The 20,158-nt window shown below is 43.0% G+C and overlaps 1 protein-coding gene across 3 annotated transcripts in view; it reads left to right on the plus strand.

The window, feature by feature from the left end:
- Positions 1–19,875, plus strand: part of IRF2 (interferon regulatory factor 2) — a 41,902-nt gene extending 22,027 nt beyond the window's left edge. For all 3 annotated transcript variants that reach the window (XM_027879875.1, XM_027879876.1, XM_027879877.1), the window contains 7 exons: positions 1,640–1,739; positions 2,348–2,524; positions 4,994–5,040; positions 8,960–9,071; positions 11,876–12,040; positions 17,147–17,193; positions 18,532–19,875. In XM_027879875.1, the coding sequence (XP_027735676.1) occupies positions 1,640–1,739; positions 2,348–2,524; positions 4,994–5,040; positions 8,960–9,071; positions 11,876–12,040; positions 17,147–17,193; positions 18,532–18,843 (960 nt within the window). In that variant the 3' untranslated portion in view covers positions 18,844–19,875. The remainder of the gene's footprint in view (positions 1–1,639; positions 1,740–2,347; positions 2,525–4,993; positions 5,041–8,959; positions 9,072–11,875; positions 12,041–17,146; positions 17,194–18,531) is intronic.
- Positions 19,876–20,158: the final 283 nt, after the last annotated feature.

The raw sequence follows: 20,158 nt of genomic DNA on the forward strand, positions 1-20,158 counted from the left end.
GGTGAACATCTCTGTAGGATTATTTAATTATATATAGGGGGAAGAGTAAGGAGACAAAAGGAGAGAAGTGATAGGACCAGATTAAGAGGAAGAATGAGGGTGTGAGGATTTGAGGAGAATGGGGAACGTGTTAAATCAGTGCTTTCACCAAATTAAAGATAAAGCCATGCGAGAAGGCAAGAATGCAATTCCAACAGTGAATGTACATGAGAGAATGGATTAAAGACTAGGGTTGAAGGACAAAATGCAGGGTCAAAAAAAAAGAAAAGATCGCATGTGAAGGAAGGGAAATAAACCTAACCTTGACATTAGTGAAATATTAACAAGATAGACAAGGAAGAAAAGTGGTTGTTGGGGGAAGGGGAAAGGACAAAGGATTCATCTCACACGACCACAGACATCTACAATGCAGTCATTTAAAGGAGTGCTGCCTGTCTGGAGTTATTTGTAGTCAGTGTAGAGAAATAGGCTTTTTTAGGGTGCAGTTCAGTTGGCATAGCTCAGGTGGCCACTTCAGGAGGAGGGAGCATTTTGCCCTGGAAGTACTTTTCTCTTCGCAGACTGAGAATTGAATCTAAACCTGCAGAGGGAGTTTATAGCGCAAGATGTCTGCATATGGAGCCAGATGAGATGTATTTCTCCCAACAGGGGAGAAAAAATTAGTATTGTGTAAAAAACTCCTTTTGTATGGCTTTGCAGAAAAGAGTGTGAAGAGTTCTGGAGCAGCCCTGTAGTCAGTTCAAAATAATTCATTACCACATTGTATGACATAAAAGCACGTCTGACCCAGCATCCATTTGGCCCAGTATCCTGTGTGCTAAGTGCTTGTGGAAGGAGTGTAGGAATCCATGCTGCTCAAGCTCTGAAAGCCCTTGGGCTCCCAGAGCTGGAGCTACCTCCCAAAACTATCATCTTTAATAGTCACCAGTCTACTGTCTTCCATGATCCTTTGGGAATCAGTTTATACTGCCACCATGTAAGGCATGCCCTTATTTAACTACATACGTGTTTAAAAAAATTTAGAAAAAGCCTTCCTTTGGATTGCTTTAAATGCATTTCTCTGTGGCCTAAAGTTTCTGAACTGAAATGTGTTCAATTATCTTTAAGGCTACCTTTTCACATGAGTGGTGGGTTTTATCCCCACTGGAAAGATGTCTACAGTTGATATATTCATATGTTTGTTTGCTTGGCGTATAAATTTATAAGATCTCCGTTCTTCACCGTGCTAGTATTTACTGACTGAATTCTAAATCCCTTGAATTTGCTCTGTTCCTATAGTTGTTTAGTTTCAGATGTAATTTTACTAATCATAAAAGTGTCTGTGCTGCCAAACTAGCCTTTGTTTGAATGTTTAGAAATGTGTAGTACTGCATGTTTTTAACATGTGTCAGCTTGGAAAGCTGCCAGGCTCATCTTCCATGAAGTGGCTTCTGAGTATTTCATACACTTGAGCTGTTTTCTGCCTTTGGTGACGCCAGTGGATATTTTCCTGTTGACTTCAGTGAGAGCAACACTGGGTTAGAAGGGAGCAAAACACTTGCAGATGCTGAAACTGTGCTTATAAATGAATGACTTAAAGTCATCAGAAGATCCCTCAAGTCTGTCAGTGTTGGCATTTCCTGTTTGTTTTCCCTTCCAGGAGATGAAGATTTTTCAGATTCCCTGGATGCATGCAGCAAGACATGGGTGGGATGTTGAAAAAGATGCTCCCTTATTTAGAAACTGGGCAATTCACACAGGTATCGAACTCATTTTCTGCAGGACAGATTTTCACATTGTTTTCCCTTTTAAAGTTACATTTTCCTTCTTCCTTGTCTTTGCTTTTCTAACACAGAGTGAACTTAAGTTTCCAGATTTGTGGGAGGTTAAGTGCTTTTTTCAAGGCCTGCAATACTCTCCAGCTTTATTGAAGTGCCGTAACTCATTTGCATTGATGAATAAAGTAAAACTTAATTGATTTAAATGTTAACAACATTGGGTTCAAAACTGTCAGGAGTAGAGCACAGTCAGCACTTTGTAGACGTAGGCCCTTAGGCTTTTTATGCCTTTCTGTGGATTTGAGCCAGACATAATAAAGGTAAATGCTGTGCAAGCTTTTCCATGTTGTTGTGGAGTCACATCTGATCTGCAGCACCCTGGGTCTTTCTTGAGCACAAACTGTTCATCATGTGTTCTAGAAATGTGCATGGAAATGAGATCACAGCACTCTCCTGCAACCTCAGCTGTTGTTTGAATGCTTCTCATGGGAACCAAAGACTGATACCTTGAAGCCAACCTACACTGTTATTAATTTGCCTTGGATTTTTAATCTCATGTCATGTGTTCCTAACTTTCTTTTCTTGCTTAGGAAAATACCAATCAGGAGTAGATAAACCCGATCCAAAGACATGGAAGGCAAACTTCCGTTGTGCTATGAACTCCCTGCCTGACATAGAAGAAGTGAAGGACAAAAGTATAAAGAAAGGAAACAATGCCTTCAGGGTGTACCGGATGCTGCCGTTATCTGAAAGACCTTCCAAAAAAGGTAGATGGGAGAGCCTGTCAACATGAAATGCTCTTGGGGACACTGTGTTGAGAAATACACCTAGTGCAGATACTCGGTATGCAAGCTGCCAGTGCAAGTCTGGCTGCCTGGGAAAGGACTGGAGCACCAGGCAAGGAGCTTGGAATGGGCACCAACCCTTTGCCTAACAAGGGACAGCAGGACCAGCGTCAGCTGGCTGGGGATCGGGGCTGGCTGGGGGAAAGTGGTCACTCAGAGACTCTGCAGGAGCCAGTGAGCAATGGGAAGACCCCAGACCCAAATCTAACTATTGGAATGGGTATATAGACTGTAAGGGTATACAAGTCCAGGGATTCCTTTATTTAGGGTCCCTCCCCAGAGGTACCCAGGCTGAACTATTCCTATTGCTGTACTACTCAGTTATTTAATTAATTTTTTCCCTCCTGAAAATGGATACCTGACACTCCCTTGCAGGAAACCTAGGATAGAGAAATTACTTCAACAATTATTACTATTCTGGAGCCTACAAAATGTGCCAGTTACACTTCTGTGAAGCTAGATGTTTTTATCCAGGTGTTCCCCAGAACTTAGGAACAGCTGTATGAAAAATGGGCTACATTCAGTTAAGAGAAGAAGCCGCTTGAAGAGAGGATTAATGAGATGTGATAACTCCAAGTTGTTGATGTTTGTCTGCTAAAGCCGATGGAGTTATGTTCAGATTCTAGTCCCAGGTCTGCTTCAGTCAAGGAATAGGATTAGGGAATATTAGAGATCAACGCATTTAACTCAGTAGGACTCATTCAGAACACGGTGGCAGACATTTTGGTATCTTTTTTCTAGCAAGAGTAGAATTAAACTGGCCGTTGTCTTGAGCTGCATGGGAGCAATACACTCTGCTCAGAACATTAAACCATGAAACAGCATTGTTACTTACAAAGACCACGAAAAACCAGCCCCCAGGTGATCATAATAGTGAAATAGGAAACTGTTTGAATACCCAGATTTAGGGATTAAGTCTCCTGCCTGCCAGGAGAGGACCTAACCACCAGGGTTAGGACCTAACCACCACCACCATATCTCATGAGTATTTGGTTTCTTTTGAAGTAGAAACATTGATTTATTTATGGTTCATTGGCTTTCTTATGGCTTCTTTACTGGTATATGGAGTAGAAAAATGGCTTCCTTAGTCCTTTGGTATCCTCCGTTGTCTAGGATTTCAGCTGAAAAGATAACCTGCGAGCCAGATGCAGAATGTTCCTATAAAATCCAATTCAGTTTACCTGTAGCTCAGTTTGCTATTTTCTTAGATTGAGAAGTGAAAGGCACAGCTGGAGTTAAAGGTCAGAGTGACTGGAAATGATGAACCATGGAATTTTTGGGGCAGAATCATACTGTGAAAGGGAGATCAATCTGCAAAAGGTAGAACAATTGCTTTGAAACTGTTTCCAGTCTGTTGTCAATAGAATATTTTGTATTTTTAGACATAGTCCCCTGGACTATAACCTGTCTCTTTGTGGTAGATTCGTGTAAGAACTACAAAAGTTCATCTTGAAAGCTGAGATTCTGGAAACGGGTGCTGTAGCAGGAAAAGATTCTGCAGAAAGTCCAGTTACTGTAAAACCAGCATTTCTTGGACCCCATGTATTTTTTCACATGCCCTTCCTTCATGGCATGTGGCTAAATTTATATGTGGGAGCAAAAGAATCTGGCTGCAAACATTTCTAATTTTCAGTGACATCTTGTAGCAGAGATGGGAGAAATTCCTGGGACGTGTCTGTGCCAACATGGGGTAGAGCTGAGCATGCACCAGCAAGTCTGAGCTTCCACATAAGGGTCTCATGAGGTCAGAGTAGGGCAGCAACACTGAGGTCTGCCAGGGCCAGTGTTGGTCAGTGAAGGTCACATGCATGTATGGTTTTCTGGATTCTCAAGTCCAGCATGATTGCACAAACCACTTTTGAATTGTAGTATGTATTTCCCCACCTGGTTGCAACGATTGACAAAAATATTGGTTGAAGTTTACTGGGATCTCTTTTCATATTAAATGGATTAACAATCTTCCTTTTCATATAGCTGCAGTGAGAGTGTCAGAAATTTGATGAGACATAAATTTTGATTTTTTTTTCATTATGAGTATTTTTCTCCCCCTTCCTTCTTTATTTTTTTAACAACAGGCCTTGTTGCTTAATTTGTCACTATTCCAAAGTTTTCACTTTGATTTTTTGACTGCATTTGCTTTACTGGGTCCTATAGGAGTTCTCTCTTGTAGCCTTTTAAAAAAGAAACACAAAGCCAGAGTGTTTATGATGAATTTTTGGCTGCCCAGACCTTAAACGAGGGGTAAAAGTTAAGCAAAATGTGTTCTCCTTTTACCAGGATGTCCTGCCATTTTGAGGCATATTTTGAGGCTATTTGTTGGTAAATATAGAAAGTGTGAAGGATAACTCATGGCACACGGAACTTTATGAAATCTTCCTTCTGTTGTTGCAGGAAAAAAAACGAAGTCTGAGAAGGATGACAAATTCAAACAAATTAAGGTAAGAAGTGGCTGTTTAATAGTGTGAGAGCTTGTGAAAACAGTCTGTTGCACATATTTTTTAATAGCCCCAACAGTATATTGTGGTGTGTATTTGCAAATGCTTGTGGTTTGGTTAAGTCGCTACAGTTACCCAGGATGTTTGAGTTTTTTTTTTTTAAATGTGAAGGCTGTTAAAGCTTGACTTACATCATCAGTGGACACAACCCCTGTGTTACAATGCCTGGAGGTTGGAAAACTGGAAGTCTCAGCAACACATGTGCCGTTTGCTTTTCTGTGTAAGGAGAAATACAGTAATTATGGAAGGAATGCTTCTGAGCAATAGAGCTACCTTTTGGAGCAATTAATTTCTGTGTGTAAGGCATTTGAAGTTAATTTTCATTTCAGCAAGGGCGAGAATTTCTGTTAAAAGTGCACCTTGTGCCCATGTTTTGTCAGTTAGAAGTCCTCAGCTGTAAAGCTCTTCAGTTGCTGCCTAAAATTTTGCTTGTTCAGAGCATGGACCCCAACTGATGCCGCTTTCCCTGTGAAGCATGGTGCTTCCTGGCTTTCACACCTCTGCCAAGGGCCTCTGCAAGGTGGTCAGTATTACAGACCAGCAGGATTTAGTCCACCTACAATTTTTCAAAAAAAGGCAAATCTCAGAGGTTTCAGACTTTCAGCCTCCTGTAAAATTGGTGTCCTTGGGTTGTATGTAGCAGCTGTGTCTGCAGTGGAAGGGCAGCTTGGTCCCCTGCTGCCTGCTTGTGAAGGACTGTGCACCCATGGGTGCAGGCTCTGCAGCCACTGGCCAGGAGATGCTCTGAGCCAGGTGAGTCCAGAAAACTGGGAAAAACTCCTCAGTTGAAATTGGGTTTGGAAGGCAGATACTGCCCCAGCAGTTGTGACATGGAGTTACATGTCAGAGTGCTATGACTTTTAAATTGTTTTAAAGGAACCACTTTTTCACCAATCTGTCTGGATCATGCAGCCACATGTGCTAATTATAAAGTGACTGATGGTAGCTGGTGTTCAGAGGGAGCCAATAAACTCCTTTGGTCAGGACAAAGCAGCATGTGATCCCTTTCAAAGCTGGCAGCGACACTTTGCTATTCGCCTACTTTGTAATCTTTCTTTTAGACAAAATACTAAATATGTGAAAAGCTGCAGAAGCACTTGATCAATCTTGTATTCTCCAGTAAGATCAATCTCACAGTCATTGCTGAGGGAGTCCCAGTGATACCAGGCAGATTAGTACATGAGGTGTTAGGTTTAGAAGTACATGCCAGTGGGGTGATGCTTGTATCTTTTGGGAGCACTTTCCTCCAGCGTTGTTGCCCTGAGCCTCACAGAAGCACTAGGTCAGGTGACACAGCAGCAGTGAGCTGAGCTGGCTGTGTACACCTCTCAGTGATACCTACTGTGAGCATACAGCTCACCAGCCTCCAACTGTGGTATGGCCACTTAGTTCTTCTAGGCCTTGAGCTGAGGCTAGGTAGTGTTCTTGTCTGTTCCCCCTTGCTCTGACAAATGTGTGCACCAGCTGGCCATCAGGTGTGCCTCTCAAAAGAGATGCTACTTTCATGCTCAGCCACTCTTAGGCTATTGAGTGTTGAAGGCTGTAATGGTGGAGAAGGTTGGTGGATGAAATAAAGCAAATGCATGTTTCTGAGCACCGAAAGCTGCTTATAATTGCTTTGCTTGATGATGTGACTTCCTGAGATCCAGGTTGCATGTTTTGAATTGAATGCTTTACAGTTACCCTGAAAAAACCTCTCTTTAGCGGAGCTGAGTGGGAGGCTGCTCCACGGTTTGCCCGGTAACTGCAATGGGGTAATAGCAGCAGAGGGAGAAGCTGAGAATGTGAGCACAGATCAGCAAAGAGACTTCAGCATAGTAAGAGCCTCGCAGTGAGCTTCCTGTTGTTGGCACTGCTGGACCCTGTGGGCACCCACAGCAATCTCCCTGGTGGGAGTGAAGACACCCTCCCAGACCTTACTGAGCTTGAGCAGGGTGCTCTGGGCACTCACTGCTTGTCCCCATGGATGTGAAGAGTCCTGGACCTTACCAATTCCCTACTCCACATTAGGAAAGGGGGGCTGTGAGCAAGTCTCCCACCTCTCAAATAGGTCTCCTACCTATAGGTAGGAGGCTTTTGGGCAAACAGAGACAGTCACTATAATTCATTAAATTAATTAAAAAATGGATTCTCATCAATAGGAAGAAGACAGAAGTGTCAGAGCAGCCCAGGTAAAAATAGTCTCTTTCCTTTGAAACAAAAGACTTAACTGAGGTTTAATTTTTACTTGATTCTAGATGTATCCTTTTGACCATGCAGCCCCACATTGAGAGACATTTTTCAAATCTTAGCAACACTTTTCCTCATGCATTTAGCTTAGGCTAAGTATCTAGATACTGGAAATTTAGATGATTTAACACCAACTGCAGCAATATTCAAATCTCTTTGTGGATCTGACACCATCACTTGAGTTCCAAGATGCACATTTGTTTATGAAGCTTGAAAGGGCCTACTAAATAAACTTCTCTGTAACCAAGCCTCAGTAAAGTTGAGCAAGGTGCTGCGTGTGCAGCTTTTCCATTGGGGCTGCTGTATTTGCTGTGTTGCACAACACCAGGTACTCAGGGTGACTCTGCAGCCCGAACAGGTCCCTGCAGTCGTAATTCTCATTGGATCAGTAGCAGCTAATTTTATATTTTCCAGCTCTCCAGGTCTTTGACCCGGGGGTCAACACAGCTGGTGCAGCTCATCAGAGACCTAGTTGCCATTAACACTTAACTTTGCACCCTTCTGATGTGCAGAAGGACCTTGGGATGTTTACCTTGCTTAATGGCTGCAAAGGTGCTTGTGTCAAAGTGACAGCTCCTTTTGAGTGGATCACGGTCACAGCATGTGACATCCAGGAAAGACTTGTCACAGTGTCCCCAGTTTCTTGTCCTAGAGATAACAATTCATACAGTTAGTGTTGTGAAGGGCTTACACCCTGAGTTCTGGGGCACACCTTTTACCTGCCTTTGATGAAATGCTTTAGAGCAGTGACAATGAGCACAGCATGGCATCAGATCCATGGATAGCTCTGCACCTCTCTCTGCTGGTGCTTCTGGCTCAGCAGCGGGCTAGAGCTAACCTTGCAGGGCCAGCTCAGAGTAAGAACACACAAGACTTTAGACTTTGTAACCAATAAACATGTAAGGGAGCCAATACCAGACAGGAAGTTGGACCTGTAGATAATCTTTTAGATATGTTTATAGCTTTTTAAAGAAATCCTAAGTCTATGGAATTAATTTTTTGGTGTCTGCTCTGAAGGGAGTTTTTTAGATTCCCACTCAAGTGTACCAAGGCCTACAGGAAAGCTCAGTCTGTGTAGAACAGGCGACATTTTCCCAATGCCGTTGCCCTGTGGTAATGTTTATGATGTGATCTAAAAGGCTGTATGTAGTGTAAACACTTTGATTTACTTTCAGGCTTGCTGTGGAGAAAAGCTAAGGCTAGAATTTAGTAATTGCTGTACAGAAGCTAAGGCTTCCTTTCAGACAGCAGGAAGAGATAGAGCATGTTTGGAAGGGAATGAGGATGAAGATTAAGTGTAGTATCATTTTGAAGTGATGTTTCTTCCTTGTTTGTGTCAAATGGTAATCTCTTGTGGAAAATAGCATACTAATTCCTTGCTCTTGGAAGACTCACTCTAAATCTGAAAATTAAAAATAGCTTTTGTTTCAGAGCACAAGATTTGGAAATGAAGTAGACTCTGTCTTCTCAGAGAACCTAAATATTCGTTCTGAGACAGCGTTCTGCAGAGAGCAGGGGGTTTATGGTAGGCAGAAGTGATGTGATTTATTACTGTCTCAGAACAAAGAGTTGAACTGTCTCCAGGCTCCTAAAATAAAGCTATTCTGACCCAACTGTACTGTTTCCATTCTAGCAAGAGCCAGTTGAATCATCTTTTGGGATTAATGGGCTAAATGATGTCACTTCCGAGTATTTCCTGTCCTCCAGTATAAAAAATGAAGTTGACAGTACCGTAAACTTTGTAGGTAAGTACTCCTATGCTTTTCTTACACACTGAGCACACCAGTGACTTCAAAAACCTTTTTGACTTTGCCAAACTCATCTTTCCATCAGCATTTTGCACTTTGGAGAATGCCGTGGTTGCAGTCAAGTTGACCCATGTTTCAGTAGCCCAGGCCATGCAAGCTCATGGTTGCAGGTCAACCCTACCACCTTGCAGAGACAGTGAGCAATAACGTGGCAGTGTGGTGGTTCCCTTGAGAGTAAAGCACTGACAGGCATGCTTAGTGTAGTCCCCAGCTATGAGGAGACTGTAGCCAGTGTCATGTGGGAGTTACACTGAGTTCGGTGACAGTTTCTCATTGCTTAAAGCACAGGTTTGGACAGGGTACCATTTTATCAGGGAATTTAAAGTAGCAGGCAGAATGGAGGAACTTGGTTCTTTTTGCTGGCATCTCAGCAGCAAAGATAGTTCTTAACATCACTGAGCTAACAAAAAGGATCAGCAAAGACTGCATTTAGGAATTAGCTGTCATCTCAGCATGTGAATAATTGGTTCTTGGTGGAGTAATTGGGCTGAGTTTTGACAGCTCTTTTTTTGGCTGAGGTTGTCACTGCAGCAAGAGTGCCTAGGAATATGACCCATATACCATTTTGTCTAGAATTTCACTTTTAAATATGACAAAAAAGTATTTGAAAGATACGTTAGTCTTCTGCTTGGAGAGATGGCAGAAATCAAATGCGGTGACTATTTTTGACCCCCATTTCTTAGGTCACAGGGCTTGGCATAGTCATTCCCCTCAAGTACTTTGTGGCTGAGAGTTTGTGAGTAGTTTTCCTCTCTTTATGGCCGTTCTTTTAATCAGCTTCTGTCGCTCTGTAAGAATATTAGAACATGATTTTTGCTCCTGCTGTTATAAACTGGAGGAATAGCACTGTGGCGCTATCAGTGCTTCCTGTTCACTCACTGAGGGTTGAGTGGGGAACTGTCATCCAGTGTTGTTTAATTATTGACACGTGAAGTGTGCTGCGTATCCAGACTGCGGAGAGAAGCCCTTATTTAGGATTGCAAAAAGGATTTTAATGTAAACAAGGAGGAAAGGGTAAATTAGATCTGTTCTGCAGAAAGGAGGGAAGTCAGCTGGAGGGGACTAAAGACAAGCAGCACCTGCAGTGTTTCTGACATACATGCAGCTCACGGGAAGTTGTGGCATACTACATGAGTGAGCAGTAATTTTTGCTGTGCATTTTATCTCTAGGGGTGGGTAAGAATTTGTTGGGTATTGTGGAAAAAGATACAGTGCAGATGACCTGCTCGTACCCTGAAGGTGTTGCACAATATTGGTTTCTCCCAGATAAAAATTACCTCTATGGGTGTGTGCTTTTGCCCTCTCCCCCCCCACCCCCACCTTCACCACTCAATAAAAAACTGGTTATTTAAGAACCAAGAAAGGTGAAATAAAATATCTGGAACAAAATTGTAGCAATTGTAGAGATTCAACTTTAAAAAAACAAGTCTATCCAGCATGTATGTAATTTTCTTTATGCTGGCATTGTCTCTTAAAATACACATTTAAATTTGGGAGATTTTCCAGTGCTTACCTGGCACTTCACAAAGCAAAATACATAGCTTTTCCCTGGGAAAAATGCCTGCCACTCTTCTTTTTCAAAAACCTATGTCTAAAGATAGATTGCAGGAATGGATTGTGTGTATAGACATGTACATTCATGTTTATTTATCTCAGTTCATGCAGGAATAGATGCTATCTTTTGCCTTTGTCAAAATTAGTAATTAGTATACTGTTACTTAACAGAAGAATTTCAAGATCTGTTGTATTTCACTGCCTACATGTTTTCTAGAAAAAAATACACTGTTTGAACAATGCAGCGTTGTGTTTGTACAGAATTTGGCCTTATGTTCCTTTTGAAGCTTTATGTTCAGTGAAAGAATATCTATAGTCTTTCCCTTCCTCTTAGACAATTGTGGATTCAGGTTAGCCATCCCCTGAGATGTGCTTTCTTCTGATCCAAATAGTGACTTTCAGTTCTGTGGTAGATTAAAATTAACGCATCTGTTGTGTGTTCATACTGCTGGGATCAGAGCTGTACAAGACAGAGGAAATTCTCTCAAGCAGTTCCAGAGAAGTGAGATTCTGACTTCCACCATACATTTGCTTTGCTCAGTAACTCCTTGGTACCTTGGTTTATTCCCCTTTTTCAAAAGGTTGTTGTGTAGAGCAACCAATGTCTTCAAAGCATTTCAGGACACTTGGGCGCATCCGTGGTTGCTTCACTGTGTAGAAATAAATAATGCTCTATTGATATTAAATTTCATGTGCTCTTTTGGTATTAAATATCAATGCCTGGGGGAATAGGAAACCCCTCTGTTAATAACTGAGCAAACTGTAGCTTTCTGTCACAGGCCCGTGTGGATTGCAGACTACAGGTACAACAGTACCATCAATGGTATTGCAAAGGTCAATGAGCATCTAATTGGAGGAGAAATTTTTCACAAATTCATGTCATGTAAATATCAGAGTCCCACTGTGTTTTGCATGACCCCGTGGCCAGTTTTTTGCATGCCAGTTCTGGTCTTACGTTGCATAATTTACATGAGAACATTCAGAGGCCATGGGATGTTGGCAGCTTGCTGGGTGAGGATCACAGGTTTCCTTTAGAACTCTCACTGAAAGCAGGTGGTGGGCATGGAAGAAGCTGCTGAGAGTACTGAAGACTCACTCAAGTACCGAGCAGGATCCAAGGACAGGGTTTAACAGATTCAATAGGGCCGAGGTGTTATGAGTAATATTTTTTTATTTCTAACCCCAAGTTGTAGGACAGCCACACTTTGATGGCAGCAGCGAGGAGCAAGTGATAGTTGCCAACCCTCCTGATGTTTGTCAGGTAGTAGAGGTGACAACAGAAAGTGATGAACAACCCCTCAGCATGAGCCAGCTGTACCCTCTACAGATCTCCCCTGTCTCGTCCTATGCAGGTAAGCATCCTGGCATTTCTTTACACTGCTTTTCCTGGAAATGTTTAGAAGACACTGGGGGAAAGGGGAATCTTCAAGGGTAGCTGACAAAGATCCAGAGATGCCTATTCACCTGCCTTCTGAATTGTTAATGAAACTCAAAAGCTCACAGTCCTCTACTCATTTTACCTTGGGAAACAACTTGGCAGATGTGAGACTGGAAATGTAAGCTGCAAATTTTAGCCTGTGACTAATGGAAAAAGAATCTTTTTAGATATAGTGCAGAGAGGTCTCTTCAACTTTTATTAGAGTGGGATTTTCAGTGGTACAAATGATGTGCTGTAAATATAGCAAGTTCACCTTGCCCCCTTACTTACTAAAGGTTAAAAGTCTTCTATGCTGCGTGTTTACTCTGTGTCTGGCACAGTGTGCAGAGTGCTAAGGGCTGCATTAATGGTATATATGCAGATATGGAGCTGAGAGCCCTGAGGGAGTGGTTCTGTCTTGCTGCAGACTGGAACAGCCCTATTCACTGATAACAAGTGATCTTGCAAGCAGCAGAGCTGTGGATGTCTGGTTTCCAACGTCTGCCTCTCATCTGGATTCTCTGATACCTCAAAAAGGGGTGAGATATCAGGCTTGCCCCCGCCCCCAGGCAGGGTGCTAATGGTTTCTCTTTTCGTCTGGCCCCTTATTTTCATACAACTGGTAGGAAGTTAAGTCTTTGGCACTCATGCATCCCTTATCCAAGTCTGACAGCGTGTTCAGAAGTTATTAGGGGAGAACGGACACAAATGCACATATGGACATGCTGTATAGAGTCCCCACAATCATATAAGCCTTATTTCTGTAGGAAGCAGGACAAAGCCACATTTGAAAGTCAGAAAAGTTTAAGATCTAGCCTGTCCTTTCTTTTTTAACATGGTACTAACTTGCGAGCCTCAGGAGACTGGGTAGAAACATAAATATCATCTTTTAAAGCAAACTTAAGTATTAATTATTCTCCATGCATTTTATTATTTTACATATGGTTTTGTCTTTGACTCATTAGGCTGAAATTACTTCCAGACATATTTTTATAAAGTATATATTTAGCAATTTTTATCTTTGGGTCCCAGTGAATAGTATGATGTTCTTTTGAAAAGTCTCCAATGTTAGTCTCACATGTTGATAAACGATTATGCTTCTCGGTGTATTTAGTCTGCAATGACCGAAGCATTTAGAAGGTCTTTGTATAGCCTAAGGCAGGGGATTATGAGGGTGCTTTGATTTATTAGCAGCAGGGAGACAAGGCCTTTTGAAACTTTTCTCCCCTTTCCAAATGTTTCCTGGAAAACTTTTCCATTTATATGAACATGACAGTGATGCTTTCTTTTAACCTCAGCTACAGGATCTAAGTTCTTGGAATGCAAACAGAAGTCACTATCTTGATCTGGAAGTCATGGTGGCTTCTTGGACTGGAACAATAGAGGGGTGGTCTGCTGACCACCCTGAAATGAGCAAATCATAGCCTGGTTACCCTAAAGTCATTGCAGCCAGCCTGCATAAGAAAAATGAAGGATAAATGAAGTACTTCTGTTTACATTGTCTTAGTATCTTGGTGCCCTTCAGCTGTCCCAACTTATACCAGGACCTGCTAAGCCCAAAACTGAGATAACAGAGAATTTCATGCCACTGTCATGCTTTTAATGCATCTCAAGGCAGCTCTCAATCCTGGTTACACTAGCTAGAGCCCAGTAAGAAGTGGAGTACTGCAAGGGTCTGTTTTGGGAGAAGTCTCATTTAATATGTCAGTGAGCAGAAGATGTGTTCGAGTACGCACTGGAACTTTACAGATGACACCAAATAGGAGACACCAGTTGAAATGCTTGAGGGTAGAGGCATCACTGAGAGAGTCCTGGAGAGATTTCAGGAACAGGTCAGAAAAACCTTATGAAATTCAGTCCTGTGCATGGGAAGAGCACTTTGTAGTGATAGAGGCTGGGGCTGATGGAATGGGAAGCAGCCCTGCAAAAAGCAGGGTAGGCAACGAGCTGAGCATGAGATAGTAGAGCACCTCAGCCACAGAGAAGGCTGTCAGTTTTCAGGAGCATGGCTAATAGATCTAGGGAAGTGATTAACCTCCTCTACTAAGCACTAGTTGTACTGCTTCTGGAGTACTGCCTCCAGTCTTGAGCTCCCCAGTCCAAGGAATTTACAAACAAACAGGAGCAAGTGCAGAGGAGGGTTAATCAGGGTGATCAAGGGCTGGAGCATTCAGCTTGTGAGGAGATACTGAGGGACTGGGGCTTGTTCAGCCTGGAGAAGAGATGGTTTTCAGGACCTCATGGCAGCTGCCCTTACCTGCAGGGATGTTGCCAGCAAGGTGGAGCCAAGCTCTTCACAGCATTGTATAGTAGAAGGATAAGAAACAGCAGGCACAGACTGAAACAAGAAAACTCGGTCTAGCTGGATATAAGAAAAATGTTACCTTTTTCACCACAAGGACAGTCAGGCAATGGAGCACGATACTCAGAAGGATTGTGCTGCCTCCATCCTCAGAGGTTTTCAAGACCCAAATGGATAAGATCCCAAGTAACCTGATCTAGTCCTATAGCTGGCCTTGCTTTGAGCAAGAGTTTGGGCTATAGACCTCCTGAGGTCCCTACCAGCCCAGATCGTTCTATGAACTGCTTTTTTTTTTTAAAGCATGCGTTTGCTCATGAGGACAGGGGTCTGTGGATTAGAACCCTGAAACTTCTAGGACACTCTTGTGACTATTTCTGTCTTTGTCTTGCTCCACACAGACATGTACAAGAGAACCACAGGAACCCTGTCCCTCTGCTTGTGGGTTTGCTCTGTCAGGTGCTACTGCTGAATGGCAGGAAAGGGTATGACCATAACAGCTGTGCAGGAACAATTAGATTAGCTCTTTTGAAACAACAACCCAAAAAAGTAGCCTGAAGTATCAGCTCTCCTACATAAATCAGTATTATTTCAAAAACACTTCTGGTTCCTTTTTGAGGTTTCTCAGGCAGATGATGTGAGCGGCCTGGGTAAGTTTTCTTGTGTTTACACCAATGTCTATGAAATCTGCTGTTTTTTAGTACTGAGGCTGTTGTCAAACTCCTGTTGTGTTTGATACAGATTCAAATAATCTTCTTGATTGAAATAACCCTCTAACTTCCAATGCCAGAGTGGCCAGCTTCCCTGGCTTTGCTAACTGTAGTGCCATCTCTTGCTCAGCATTTTGTTATGTATAAACATGAAGGATGGATTCCTTTTCAGCTGCATCACCCTGGTTTTGCTGTGACATGTTTCTTCATGTCAGGGAATATCTTTTTCTTGTCTCTGTGTGGATTCCTTCTATTGATTCTATCTTCAGGGCCATTTCACCTTTGCACAGATTAATTTTTGCCTCTCCTTTCCCCACTAGGGCTTAATCACCCAGCTTAATCATGCTAGCACATCTTTCTCTGCCTGGGCCAGTGAATCAAAAGCTCTGCAGAACATTGACTTCACAGGGCATCGCAGTTAGATTTAACATTTTGAACTGTTCCTCCACCACACTGTAGTGGAGACTCTGGCACAGGGGAGGCGCTGGCTTTAGAAGTAGCAGTCTGGAGTACCTGGGCTGCCTGCTTCCTTGCTTCAGAAGAACTCTAAGTGCAGTTTAGATCCTGGGGTCTGAAAGAGTAATTCAACCTGCTGGTTTACATCCCTCTGCCTAAATCTAGTGCTTAGCGAAGCCTTGAGAGAAGGGCAAGGTACTGCCAATCTCTCTGAAGATGTGCGGGGGCACAATCCATGAGGCACGATCTGTGCACCCTTAGCACTCATGAAGAACATGACGATGCTCCCTGGGAAGGCAGGATCACAGGGGCTGTGCAAAGCAGTCTCCATGGGCTAAAATGCATAATACAGAGCTGAGGATGGAAGCTGGGGTTTGAGAGCTCTCTTACCTGCTATAGTAACTCAGTCACATCATTCCTTCAATCACAGTGTGATTCCTGTGTTCCTTGTGGATGAGCCCTATCTGCGCAGCCCTGCTGGAGGGGTTGGGGAAAGACCTCTTCCAAATGCCACTGGTAGCCTGATAGATGCCTAGGGTTGTCCTCCCAGGAAACAGGACACAGTAGTTCAAAACCCTGTGAGCTGAAGGGAACCTGCAGTCTGGCCTCTGCTTTTCTGGGTGAGGGTCTGGGCAGCAGGCGGCTTGCTGAAAGCAGCAGCTGCTGCTGCAGACCAGTGCTGAAAAGAGGGGTTTGTGCCCTGTCTAAGATGTATGTGAGGCATGGCAGTCTCAGCCAGCCCATGGACCAGGAGCCTGACCCTCACACAATAGGACACCTGTATTCAGACACATGTAAGCTTGAAAACATAGTAGAAATTCCTGGATTTCAGCCTCTCCTGCAAGGGAGGGATGCAGCTGCAGGTGGATGGCTGTCCCACTGAAGCTGTTCCCCTGTATTTATGCTCTGGTTGAAGCGATAAGGGTGAGGGAGGCCATGTGCAGTGTGGGGACATGATGGGGTTGGAGACTGTAGTATTGCTACTTGCTCAAGTGGTGGGTGAGGGGTTGAGAAATAGGCTGGGGGAGGCTGGGCACTAGTGGCTAAAGCAAAACTATACCAACTATATCAGAATATACCAACAGTAATCAAGCCCCAGAAGACATAACAAGCCTTTGAGATGGCAGGCTGAGACAACAGTTCATGAAACAAAAACACACTTATCTCTTGGGGTGGAGTTGTTACTGATTTTGCAGGGACATAAAAATAAGGATTTGGACAGAACTTTGCTCGTGTCCTTGTCTGGGGCTGCCAAGAGAGAGCAAGGGAGAGGGGGCATCCCCTGCTTGCTGGAGGCTCAGCGCAAAAAGTGCAAATCTGCTTCTTCCCTTTCTCTTGCTGTCTTTTACAGGGTACAGTCATGTTAACTGTGATAACCTCCAGTTGTTCAGTGCAGCTAGCCCTTGGGTTGCTATTGCTGCAGCAGAGGCTTCATGCTTCTCCATTGTTTTTTGGTTGTTTGGCTTGACTCTGTTTGCTGCCACTCACTGGAAGTGGATCAGGTCTCTTGAGCTGGAATTTGTTAAAGCAGATGGAATAGCACAAGTTTAATTTTTGTTTCTGTTTTGTCTGACAGAAAGTGAAACAACTGACAGCGTTCCAAGTGATGAAGAAAATGCAGAGGTAAGCTATTTCTGCATCTTTAGCACTTTGGAGTAAGATCTCAAGATCAGCGTCACTGAGTATTCTTCCCTTTCTCCGTTTGCAACTGTCTGCCAGTGGAGCATTCATTTTAACAATATTTGAGGGAGAAAAGCAACCAGGAAAGTTCAAGGGAGACAGACATTAGGATGATTGTCACAGAATTAATGTCGCTACAAGTTCATTCCTCTTCATCTGTCCAAACTACAAGGAGATTAATTTGCATAATAAGATGTTCTGTAGAGCCATCAACAGTGCAGGCTAGTTTGTTAATATGATGCTGGGTAGTGAGTATTTTATCTCGGTTGAAAGCTCACTTTGCTCTCCTTAAATGGCACCTGAACTCACTCAATTGCAGGAAATGCTTACACATGTGATAGAAATGCAGCTTGAATGTTTGAGGTGTGCATGGCAGAAAGCTTTCCCGAGCCCACAGCTGGGTATTGCTGGGTGAAAGGAATTCATGGGGGAAATAACCACCCCATGAGTGTTTCCTGAGCTGCACATATACAAAACCACCACTTACCCTTTATTTTGAGGCTGCTGTCAAGCGACCAGACCTGACGATCTCCATGAGTACTTGAGGGCCAAGGGAAGCTCGCTGGAGGCCCTTAGATACCTTGTGCTCCAGCTGCATTCTTGCAGCTGTCTCCTGCTGTGCCCCCCTGAAAGCTCTCTGAATCCTCCTTGGTGGAGAACCACAGGTTGCACAGCTGTGTAATGACACAGCTAACCCACTAGGTTTTGTCTCCTGTGCCTTGGTTGGGGTGGAACCCATATGTAGACTGCCAGTAGTGACTCCCTAAACCTCCTTTGACAGAACATGCCATTGCATGTTCTGTCTGTGGTGGGAAAGGACTGGATGCTCATCTTTCCTTGATGAACCTCTTCCCTGTGATGAGGGATGCACTATCAAATGATGGTGATTTTCCCAATAGCCTCATCTGTATTGATAATTTGGGTAGTGTTGCTTGTCCTCTTGGCAGGAGGATGCTCTTTCTGGTAAGAGAGGAAACACTTGCATTTGCAGTTCTGGATGTTTGGTCGTCCGTGTCCGGTTTTGTCTCTGGCACACTGGGAATGAGGCCTTTATTTTGCATTCAGAAGAACTGGTAGAACCTCTTGAACGCTCGAAAACCAACAAGGTTTAAGTACATGACTTCAGAAAGGGAGAAGTGGATGAGTGCAGAAACATTCTAATCCAGTGGCTACAGGCTCAGGCTTTTAGGAATGGGGTAATTCCTGTGCAGTTTGTGAATATTTCTGTCTTCATCTTGTTACTTGGAGTACTTCTCAAAGTTGTGTTCTCTCCTTTTCTAGGGACGACTTCATTGGCAGAAGAAAAACATTGAAGGCAAACAGTATCTCAGCAATCTAGGAATGAGGAACACTTCTCATATGCTTCCCAGCATGGCAACTTTTGTAGCCAACAAGCCTGACCTCCAAGTCACCATCAAAGAAGAAAGCTGCCCACTGCCTTACAACAGCTCCTGGCCCCCTTTCCCAGACATCCCTCTGCCACAAGTAGTGTCCACAGCCTCCACAAGCAGCAGCCAGCCAGACCGTGAGACACGGGCCAGTGTCATCAAGAAAACGTCAGATATCGCCCAGTCGAGAGTCAAGAGCTACTAAGCCTTTGACAGTGTGGTTTTTTAGCTTTGTTTTGTTTGGTTTTGTATTTTACGTTTCTCTAAGAGAGGTTCATCCCTTGACGCACACAAGACAAATCTAAGGTAAAACCTTGGCAATATAAAACATTGCTGTGTCCGACTCCTGTGCCGGAGTGTTTTTAACTCAGGACTCCAGCCATCAGTATGTACACCTGAACCCAGACAGATTTCCAAGGTTGCTACATAGAAAAACAACCCAAGAACTTTGGCCCACTCACAGGTTCCAGTGTTTCATAAGAGGACCAACCGACCACAAGGGAAGTGGTGCTGCTGCGCTTCTTGCTGTCAAGGCTGTGATGGAACTGAAAGCCTCAGAATGGAAGAGAAAATGTGAACTAGCTGGAATATTTTTAAATAAAGAAAAATCTATTGTGAATATTGTACATAGTGCAGTACTAGCAACGTTGCAGTCTGCTTCTGCACCTTATTAAGAAAGCACTTACAAAAGGCCTTTTATTACCTTGCTCTACTTAATGGCACATTGAAGGTCCCTCCCTACCTGTATTCTTTTCCAAGCTATTCTTGCTAAAGTGTCTTTAAAGAATAGAGGAAAGGAAGTTAAAACTTTCCATGTGGATTTCATATGTTCTGAGACTGCTTTTCTCATGTTTGTTTCTAATCTGCTATGCTTGAATGCTGTGTGGTACAATAGGAAAAAAAAAAGAAACCTATTACAGAGATATTATGCAAATTCCCAGATTTAAAAAAAAAGAAGAAATACTCTAATTCTAACCAGAGCAAGCTTTTTTATTTTTTATACAGGGGAATATTTTATTCAAAGTAAAATTCTAAAGTGAATATAATTTTTTTTAATCTTTTCTACAGCAAATTTATAATTTTAAGATTCAGTCCTTGGTTATCAGCAGTTATTACATTCTTGTGGCACATTTTTTTTTAATTTTGTAAAGGTGAAATAGCTTTTATGAGCTCATGTAGCAATCAGATTATCCTGTGGATTGATAATAAATATGGTATATAGTTAAATTTTTAATAATCCTAGTTTGTCTCTCATTTTTAATCTTTCCAAAGCCCCAGATGGCATGGGTTTGGTAGGTAAATGTGACGTCTCAGAGTGAGCAGTTAGTATAAGCTGCCTTTACAATTTCTGGAACACCCATCCAAGAGGGTGTTGAGGCAGCTTGAGGTGGAAAGAGGAACTAGAATTTAAAGGTGACCTACTTGGTTTTGGCCTCAGATGTAAGAGGTTGGGAGTTGGGGCACCTCTTCAGCTGTTACTCGGTGGCTGGGCTTTGAGCAAGTCACCTCACGAAAGGGAT

Source organism: Empidonax traillii, unplaced genomic scaffold, assembly GCF_003031625.1.
Source record: "Empidonax traillii isolate 1590-97213 ecotype Southwest subspecies unplaced genomic scaffold, ASM303162v1 scaffold60:size2069287, whole genome shotgun sequence".
NCBI lineage: Eukaryota > Metazoa > Chordata > Aves > Passeriformes > Tyrannidae > Empidonax > Empidonax traillii.